The 10,667-nt window shown below is 46.7% G+C and overlaps 1 protein-coding gene across 1 annotated transcript in view; it reads right to left on the bottom strand.

Moving 5' to 3' along the window:
• The window catches only part of LOC141786565 (unconventional myosin-VIIa-like), a 44,083-nt gene extending 35,200 nt beyond the window's left edge, over positions 1–8,883 (bottom strand). Inside the window, exons 1-2 of the mRNA XM_074665168.1 lie at positions 8,545–8,883; positions 3,129–3,182 (exon numbers count right to left, since the gene is read on the bottom strand). Of these exons, the coding sequence (XP_074521269.1) occupies positions 3,129–3,146 (18 nt within the window). The 5' untranslated portion in view covers positions 3,147–3,182; positions 8,545–8,883. The remainder of the gene's footprint in view (positions 1–3,128; positions 3,183–8,544) is intronic.
• Positions 8,884–10,667: the final 1,784 nt, after the last annotated feature.

Below are 10,667 nucleotides of genomic sequence, written 5' to 3'. Positions count from 1 at the left end.
GAGCTCTGGGAGGAGGAGGAGGAGGAGGAGGAGGAGGAGGAGAAGGAGGAAACTCAGAGGGAGTTTTGTCTCCTTGTTAAGGATCAGTTTAATGACATGCTGTGAGTCATGGCGACGGCCTTATGGTGGAGTGTTATCATGGCTGTGTGGGTGTGTGTGTGTGTATGTGTGTGTGTGTGTGTGTGTGTGTGTGTGTGTGTGTGTGTGTGTGTGTGTGTGTGTGTGTGTGTGTGTGTGTGTGTGTGTGAAGCAGACTGAGTATCACCTGTCTGCAGGTCAGAGGTGTGCAGCAGGTACAGGTCTGCCCCCTGCTGGTGTTTCAGTTACGCTGAGAGGGGGAAGCTTGTTTTCTCACAGCAAACAAACCTCTGAGGGGACAGGGAGACGGTCTCAGGACTCTGAGACATAAACTAATCTAACAGTCGGGTACAAGACGCCCATAACAGGTCACATGACCGACAGTGCCCCCTCAGCTCATCTCATTTGCATATAGAGAGATCGTAAAGGTTAAAGGTCAGAGGGGACATAAAGCCACAGGTTCAGCGTGCTGCTATTTGTCTCTGAATTAACGTGATCATAAACACGGACAGAGGAGCTCCTCGCTCTGCTTCAGTGATCCATGAACATTAACATTTCCCTCCTCATAAAAACAGAAGGACAACAAAACACATCCAGCTGCAGGACAGGGACCAGACTGTGTCTGAACAAAGATGGTGGGAGGTCAGAGTGAGGGTCAGTGAGGGTTTATCGGGCTATAAGTCGTCTTTTCTGACAGGTTATTAGTTTTTATTAGATTAGAAAGAAGCTGAGAGAGGATTGGTGTCATTTTATTTCAATGTACTGAGTGAAAGATCCTTTCATTTGTATTGATTTGATTTGCCACAGTAGTATTTATGATATTTTTGATATAATCTCCTGATGCCAACACTGCGTCTCCTTCAAACAAAGATGTGAAGTTAAATCAACGTGCAGACGTGTTTATTACACCTTACTTTACCCTGAGTGGACACAAACGGCCGCCCTCAATATTAAGCTATAAAAAACTAATTAATCCATATTTTTTTTTTACTTTCAAAGCATTAAATCTTTTCAACAACTTCAGAACTATCTGAAAATATAAAGTTTTGTATAACTTTTTGATTACTTTTTTGTTTTATGGCATTTTTGTTATAGAAAAAACGTCATTTTAAAAACAAGAAAAATAGAAAAATGTGATTTTTCTAAAAAAAAAAAAAAAAAGTGCAGTTGAATACTTATGATCAAGATATTACAGCCTTGACTGTGTCAATAATATATAACAATATGAGTTTAAATGCATCAGCACTTTTTGCAGAAGGAGGATTTAAAGCAGCTTCGTTTCATGAGCTAACGTCACATTTTACCTCCTGTAGAGCTAAAAACTGAGACAGAAGTTATTTCTCCTTCAAATGGGAAAGTTTAAAGGAGCAGTACGCTGAAAAAGTCAGTAAAGACTGCACAGTGTGTGTCTGCAGGTGGAGGTCTGCCCTCTGCTGGTGGAAGAGGAAACTGCTTCAGCACAAACTTCATCATTCAGCATTAATGTGAGCAAACAGCTGTTTGTCCAACAATCTGCACAAAAACAACTTTCACACCTCACTGCTGCTGCTGAACACTGACCCTCAGAGCGCCATGAATGAATGGATGGATGAATGAATGGATGGATGGATGAGTAAAAGAAAGAATGAACTCCTCCTCCATCTCTCTATCTTTGTGGAATCAGAAATGAGCCGTTACGTTTTCCTGAGAGATTTGATGTTTTCTCTTTCCAAGTTTCAGACCTGGTCTTTGTTTTTCTGCAGCTACAAACTGAAACAGACGCAGAAACCTCAAAAACACACTTCACGTCCTCTCTGGACGACAACGAGCAGCTGAAACCTCCACAGACCATCAGCAGTGAAGTCATGAAGACAGCAGGAGGAGAAGGTGGAGCTGAATCCTTTACAGACTCTTTCTGACTGAACTTTCTCTGTTTGTCACTGACTGAACTCACTGATTGGTCCTGACGCTGGATCTCACCAGAGATCATGACTCAACACCTCGTCCCTGCAGACCTAACACCTCCAGGGTCCAGCTGGTAGACCGGGTTTTTACCTGGACGTGGTTCCTTTACCTGGATGAGGGTGGTGCACCTGTAGCTGAGGCGTCGAGCGTTGGCGTCCCAGCCCTCCAGCCCCCACACAGACCTCTTCCTGTTGGCCGTGGTCGCCATGGTTATCAGACTGAAGCGTGAACGCCGTCCTCAGAGAACTGGACTCTGTTTGGGATTATTCAGTGAGCGGCTGAAAACGGATCCTGGAGCCACAGATCCACAGAGACATCCCAAAACCTCCTGAGCTCAGCGCGGAGAGAGTTTGTTCTTCCTCCAGAGGGAAGTGGATCAGATCAGAGACGGATCCAGAGTCTGAGGCTCTCACTTCCTGTCCATCACAGTCCCAGTCCAACTGCACCCTTTGGATGGAGGTCCCAGTGTGTGTGTGTGTGTGTGTGTGTGTGTGTGTGGGTGTGTGTGAGGGGCTACGGCCGATCTGTTTGCTGCCTGTTTTTTATTGGCTGGTCCCATTTAGTCCTGGTGAAGGGGGACCCTGTCAGACCGGATTACTGGATCAGAAAGACTGACGAGCTCAGCAACGCGTGAACCCAGAATCAAAACCACCGACACCGGGTCAAACACATCCAGCACTGTGTGTGTGTGTGTGTGTGTGTGTGTGTGTGTGTGTGTGTGTGTGTGTGTGTGTGTGTGTGTGTGTGTGTGTGTGTGTGTGTGTGTGTTTGACCGCAAAGAGCATTCAGAGGAAACAATACAGCACAGAATGAGCCGCTGAACACTAATGAGTGTGTGCTTCATCAAAAAGAATGAGCCTCTCACACACACACACACACACACACACACACACACACACACACACACACACACACACACACACACACACACACACACACACACACACACACACACACATACAGTATGTTATCTTTCAAACAGCAAACTTTCAACTACCTGTCAAATTTATTTTGTTTGTGTGTGTGTGTGTGTGTGTGTGTGTGTGTGTGTGTGTGTGTGTGTGTGTGTGTGTTTGTGTGTGTGTGTGTGTGTGTGTGTGTGTTACCTGCTGTAGAATGACCATGGTTGTGGTCTGGACTTCAGCTGTCCCCCTTGGACCCTGAGAGGATGAAAATGAAAGAAACAAATGAGGAAAAGTGACACACACACACACACACACTCACTCACTCACTCACACACACATTAACTCACACACATACACACACACACACACACACACACACACACTCACACACACACACACACACACACACACACACACACACACACACACACACACACTCACACACACACACACACACACACACACACACACACACACACACTCACACACACTGTGACACAGGAAACGTTCAGCTCCTAACGTCTGTTTACTCCTGTTGTGTTGTAGCTTTTGCAAACCCTCTGACTCCTCCAGGCCACCGTACTTTAAGGACCAAATAAAAGCAAAGCTTAACGGGTCAAAGTGATTAGACTCCAAACGACCTCTGACGGACCCAGTCACATGACACCACATCCAATTACCTCATTTTGTTGTTGTTGGGCTTTATTGTTTGAGTGTGTGTGTGTGTGTGTGTGTGTGTGTGTGTGTGTGTGTGTGTGTGTGTGTGTGTGTGTGTGTGTGTGGTAAATTATTCAGTCTCCTTAATGAAGGTTTACTTTGATCCTTTGACTTTTTGTCAAACAGCAGCTGGGCGCGGCGCTCTGACCTCAGGCGTCTCCTCAGTGTGTGTGTGTGTGTGTGTGTGTGTGTGTGTGTGTGTGTGTGTCAGAGTTAGGTCCTGAAAACTTCTTAATGACTCCTTATCCTAAATTCAGGGTTTGGTTCAGAAACAGAGAGTGAACTATTTCACCTGCTGCAGGTCAGAGTGTGTGTCCCTCACACACACTCTGTCCCCCTTCACACACACACACACACACACACACACACACACACACACACACACACACACACACACACACACACACACACACACACACACACACACACACACAGGTCCTATTAATATTTCAGCATCTAATTACCGCGGCGGAGGTCTGGACAAAGGTTGTGTAACACCGTGGCCTATTTCTGTGTGTGTGTGTGTGTGTGTGTGTGTGTGTGTGTGTGTGTGTGTGTGTGTGTGTGTGGGCTCAGAGTATCAGATTCAGGACCTGCAGGTCTCAGAATGAGCCAAAGATGACCGACGTGCTGCAGGAGGAGCTGAGGATGAAGGTGAGGGTGGAGGTTGGAGGGTTGGAGCTGAAGAGTGAGATGGAGGAGGATGGAGGACAGACCCTGATCCAGATCCTGAGGGAACCGTCTGGTTCCTCAGTCCCTGATCCCTCTGCTGGTCTCAGAAGCTGGTCTCAGGAACATGATGTTCTCAGAGTCCAGACCCTGAGGTCTCTCTCAGCGACGGGTCAGATACACCTGTCCTCCATCAGCCTCTCTGCTCTCCACCAGAGCTTCAGTCTCTGCTCCGTATCAAACTCCAGTCTGCTCCTGGGCCTGGGGGAGACCCACCCGGCCCCCTGCTGGGGGGGGCAGGGGGACACTGGCAGACTGGGACTGTGCTGGATCCATACTGAACCTAAAGGGATTGATCTTAGACCAGTTTCTGGGGCAGCCCAATCAGGAAGTGTTTGGTTATTAACTGAGAGGACAGGTTCAGTTTGTGTGTTTTTGTGCCAGTGGAGCACGAGTCGATGAAACAGTCAGCTGATGTTAGAGCAGAGACAGATACTGGACTCTATGCCTGTTTGAGGTCAGAGCATCCAGAGGTGTTAATTCACCATCTGATCCTAAAACAGAAAAACACACAGGGTCTTTTCCAGCAGCTAATGAATCCCAGAGCAGAAACCTGGGGGGGAAACTGTCAGGAAGACGTTTGGAAATCAGTTTTTATGGTCAGGACTTCAGCGTGAGCAACCAGGGACAGAAAGTGTTACGGGCCTGAAATCACCAAAGTCAGTAAATAACTTTAACTTTACAGATACAGACATGGACATGTGACTGTTACTGTGTGTGCTTTAAGCAGATTTGTTGCTTTTTGATCCTTTAATATTTGATAAATCTCATTGTATCAGACGGTAATGGCTCTCAGTGGTATCATCCAGAGTGTGGCGCTCTAACGCTCCAATGGGCTGCTCCGCCTCATGTGTTATAATCTGTTAGAGCAGCATCATTAACCACAGTTAAATTAACGACAAGTATCCACAGTCTTTCCTAAACCTGCCTCCAGTCCTAACTTTACAACATGAGGCTGAACGAGTCATAACTTTTTACCAACAGGCTGAAAATGACCAAACTCAGCTCATTTTACAAATACATCGACCAATAACAGCATGAAGTGACAAAAATATATTATACTCCTCTTCAAAACTGATTCAAAAAATTAAGAAATAAAGAAAAAAAAACTCATTATTTCAAAGTGGGTCTGGGACCATTGGACCCACCCATAAAGGCCTGTTTCTCCTCCCTCTACGGACCAAAATGTCTCCGTCCGTTTTAAACTACGTCACCGTCACTGCTCACGTCTGGACACATCCTCTACGTCAGCACTGCAGTTAATCCATACATCCCCCAGGGGGCGCAGCTCAGAGTCAAAAGTTGATGACATCGGCACTCAGAAACAGCATGGCGGCTGTGGAGGAGGAGTTAATAATGATCCGTTAGCATTAGAGACACAAACGGAGGCGGCGCTGTAACAGGCGGTGGTCAGTGAGGCTGGTAAAAACCATAGACTGTATCAAACATGGACGTAGTCTCGGCGACGTCACCCGTCTGTTTCTGAAACGGAAAATGAAGCAGATCAGCTATAGCGGCCATATTGGTAGTGGCAAGGGCTTCGCCTACAGCCATAGGGCGCCTGTTGGTCACATGACCCTCAGCTGTGCCTCTTGTTGGGTGAGCTCGTGATCTTAATATCCTCTGAACAGCCGAGTTAGAAAAACCCCCCGTGCAGTGGGAGCTGGTAGTGAAATCATCGACTCAGACAGGAGACGTTTTTTGAACCAGGCTGTAAAAAGGTTAATTTCTGCTGTGAAAACAGATTTTTTTGGCTTGGTGTGTTTGTGACTTCCTATACTTCCAGAGCCAGCCTCTAGTGGACGCTGGAGGAACAGCAGATTTTAGAGCTTCAGCATCGTCTCATATTCTCAGACCAGAGGTTGCTGCTTGGTAAATACATGGCGAAAGTTCCTCCATTGTTATTTCTTCTTCATGTCTCATTAAAGCTTCGTGTCTCAACACTGCCCCCATGGTTTCCAGTGGAACTGCTGGTTTGGCCTGTGTCCCTGAGCTTCATGGAAACACACAGAAACACGGACAGAATGAACACAGAGCTCAGACAGGAGGCTCCATCCAGATCCGGGTGAAACGTTGAGCATAAACTGGTCTTAACACCGGCCTTAGGAGCTACATGAAGATCAGGGTCTGATCTGAAACTGCTCCTGGGTCTGAGCCCTTCAGCATGGACAGGTGAGTCCAGGTCTATCAGAGGATCTGAGTGAGGACCCGAGGTGGAGAAACAGCAAAGAGGGATTTAAAGAGTCTCAGCTCGTTGCAGGGGTCAGGTGTTCAGGTGTTCAGGCGTTCTGATGGGGAGGTGTTCAGGGTTCAGGGTTCAGGTGTTCAGGTGTTCAGGTGTTCAGGTTTTCAGGGTTTAGGTGTTCAGGGTTCAGGTGTTCAGGTGTTCAGGTGTTCAGGGTTCAGGTGTTCAGGTGTTCAGGTGTTCAGGTGTTCAGGGTTCAGGTGTTCAGTGTTCAGGTGTTCAGGTGTTCAGGTGTTCAGGGTTCAGGTGTTCAGGGTTCAGGTGTTCAGGTGTTCAGGTGTTCAGGGTTTAGGTGTTCAGGTGTTCAGGTGTTCAGGTGTTCAGGTGTTCATGGTTCAGGTGTTCATGGTTCAGGTGTTCAGGTGTTCAGGTGTTCATGGTTCAGGTGTTCATGGTTCAGGTGTTCAGGTTTTCAGGTGTTCAGGTTCAGGTGTTCAGGTGTTCAGGGTTCAGGTGTTCAGGTGTTCAGGTGTTCAGGTGTTCAGGTGTTCAGGTTCAGGTGTTCAGGTTCAGGTGTTCAGGTGTTCAGATGTTCAGGTGTTCAGGTGTTCATGGTTCAGGTGTTCAGGTGTTCAGATGTTCAGGTTTTCAGGGTTCAGGTGTTCAGGTGTTCAGGTGTTCAGGTGTTCAGATGTGTAGGGTTTACGTGTTCAGGTGTTCAGGTGTTCAGGTTTTCAGGGTTCAGGTGTTCAGGTGTTCAGGTGTTCAGGTGTTCAGGTGTTCAGGTGTTCAGATGTGTAGGGTTTACGTGTTCAGGTGTTTAGGGTTCAGGTGTTCAGGTGTTCAGGTGTTCAGGTTTTCAGGGTTCAGGTGTTCATGGTTCAGGTTTTCAGGTTTTCAGGGTTCAGGTGTTCATGGTTCAGGTTTTCAGGTGTTCATGGTTCAGGTGTTCATGGTTCAGGTGTCCAGGTGTTCAGGTGTTCATGGTTCAGGTGTTCATGGTTCAGGTGTTCATGGTTCAGGTGTTCAGGTGTTCAGGTGTTCAGGTGTTCAGGTGTCCAGGTGTTCATGGTTCAGGTGTGATCTGACATGAACACTATGGATGATCAGAAACAGTCTGATTTTAATTCTTCCTGTTTGGTCAGTAACTCCCTCTGTCCTCCCTGCTCCTCACGCTGTCAGCTGATCTGAGTGACCCCTGGTTTCAGATCTGGGTCATCAAACAGCTCTGGGGACTGACTGACCCCCCACTGTGAGAAAACACTAACAGGCCAATCCAGAACCAGACAGAACGAATAAAAACCATCAGAGATCCTTTAATGGACAGAGGGTCAGCCGACCTGTGGTCACATGATCAGAGTTTCCTCTGTGGTGGTTTCAGCTCGGGGTCCAGATCCAGAAATAACCACGGATCAAACTGTTTGATTTCAGCTTTCCTGTCCTGTTTCTGCAGCAGCTCAGTATCTGTTGTTCTCTTTAAACGGCTGGATCCATAAACATGGATCAGAACCGTCAGCTCTCAGAGCCCGTCACTTTAACACAGCTCTGTTATTTTCACGCTGCGTACCCTGAGTCATGAATTATTGTGATGGGAGAATATGACACCCACAGTCCACGCCATCATCCCAGAGCGGCGAGCAGCTCTTCATCTCAGTTCATCCCTTCATCATGCTTTCATTTCATCCCTTCATCATGCTTTCATTTCATCATTTCATCCTTTATCATTTCATCCTTTCATCATTTCATCCTTTCATCCTTCCAGAGGAGGCTCTGATTTCCTGAACTCGCTGGTTTAAAGAGCGGATCGATCAGAGCCTGATTCACACATTAACAGAGAAACATGAAGAAAATCACACACACACACACACACACACACACACACACGCACACACACACACACACACACACACACACACACACACACACACACACACACACGGAGTAAGGAGATTAATCAAAAAGGGAGCATGGCCTCTAAGCTCTTACCTTTTTGCATGACTTGTCCTCCTCTTCTCCTCCTAATCTCTCTGTGCTCCTCCTGCTCGTCTCCTCACAGACCTCCTCTCTGCTGATGGAGGGCTGAGGATGAGGAGCGGGGTCTTTCTTCAGGCTGAACAGGAGGAGAAACCTGCTGATCCCACAGTGAAAGGGGACCTCCTCTTCTTTATCCTCTGACCTCTCCTCCTGCTCCTCCTGCTCCTCCTGCTCCTCCTCTGACAGGAGTACGTCCACAGACTCGTCTCCTCTTCCGTCGCTGTGTCTCTCTCTGCTTCTGGCTTCTTCTGGTGCTGACTCCTCTTCTCCTCCTGCTCCTTCTCTCCTGTCTCCTCCCTCTGCTGTGTTTGCAGAGGTATAAGAGGTGAATGACTCCCTCCTCCTCCTCCTCCTGCTGCTCCTCCCCCTCCCTGCCTGTCTCGGGGGTATTAATGGTGACACGGCAGGCCGCTCATTCACTGATCCCTGTTACAGAGCCGGAGCAGTGGGGGGTGCTGAGGCTCCACGCAGAGGAGGTGGTAATTAGAAACAGAGCGTGTCCAGGAGCAGGAGGAGAGCTGACCTCCTGCAGGAGACGCCTCAGGTCATCAGACTCCTCTGACGGACGTCTTCAGCAGCAGCAGTAAGTCTCCTCTGGCCTTACAGAGCGGGAAGGAGCCGCAGTGGACTCTGGGAAACGGTCAGAGCGTGTGTTGCAACAGGCTGCAGAGAAGAGGAAGAGGAAATCAGCTGTTTCTGCCTCAGACACTGAATCATTCACAGCCGCTCTCTGCTGACCCCCGGACTGCCGTGGACTCTCAGGATTCACCTCAGAGCTCGTCCCTCTGCCTCTCAGGCCGGTCTGAGGACTAAGGTGAACAGCTTTCTGAAGGAGGACCAGGGGAAACCTGGAGGATCTGATCCTGAGGAGCTGTGTGGGTCAGAGGAAGGACTCAGGTTAATGTTGATCACAACAATGAAACACACTGAAACACTGTAAACACTGCAAACACTGTAAACACTGCAAACACTGTAAACACTGCTAACACTGTAAACACTGTAAACACTGCTAACACTGCTAACACTGCTAACACTGTAAACACTGCTAACACTGTAAACACTGTAAACACTGCAAACACTGTAAACACTGCAAACACTGTAAACACTGCTAACACTGTAAACACTGTAAACACTGCTAACACTGCTAACACTGCTAACACTGTAAACACTGCTAACACTGTAAACACTGTAAACACTGTAAACACTGCAAACACTGTAAACACTGCAAACACTGCAAACACTGCTAACACTGTAAACACTGCTAACACTGTAAACACTGTAAACACTGCTAACACTGCAAACACTGTAAACACTGTAAACAATGAAACACACTGTAAACACTGTAAACACTGTAAACACTGTAAACACTGCTCACACTGAAAACACTGTAAACACTGCTAACACTGCGAACACTGTAAACACTGTAAACACTGAAAACACTGTAAACACTGTAAACACTGTAAACACTGCTAACACTGTAAACACTGTAAACACTGTAAACACTGAAAACACTGTAAACACTGTAAACATTGCAAACACTGTAAACACTGCTAACACTGTAAACACTGCTGACACTGTAAACAATGAAAACACTGTAAACACTGTAAACACTGTAAACACTGTAAACACTGTAAACACTGCTAACACTGTAAACACTGTAAACACTGTAAACACTGAAAACACTGTAAACACTGTAAACATTGCAAACACTGTAAACACTGCTAACACTGTAAACACTGCTGACACTGTAAACAATGAAAACACTGTAAACACTGTAAACACTGTAAACACTGTAAACACTGTAAACACTGCTAACACTGTAAACACTGTAAACACTGCTAACACTGTAAACACTGTAAACACTGAAAACAATGTAAACACTGTAAACAATGAAACACACTGTAAACACTGTAAACACTGTAAACACTGTAAACACTGAAAACACTGTAAACACTGCTAACACTGCAAACACTGTAAACACTGTAAACACTGAAAACACTGTAAACACTGTAAACACTGCTAACACTGTAAACACTGTAAACACTGTAAACACTGTAAACACTGCTAACACTGTA

This window comes from Halichoeres trimaculatus, unplaced genomic scaffold, assembly GCF_033239565.1.
Source record: "Halichoeres trimaculatus isolate MK-OKI-2021-1 unplaced genomic scaffold, fHalTri1.1 fHalTri1_scaffold_227, whole genome shotgun sequence".
Lineage (NCBI taxonomy): Eukaryota > Metazoa > Chordata > Actinopteri > Labriformes > Labridae > Halichoeres > Halichoeres trimaculatus.
This window is presented reverse-complemented; position numbering and strand designations above follow the sequence as displayed.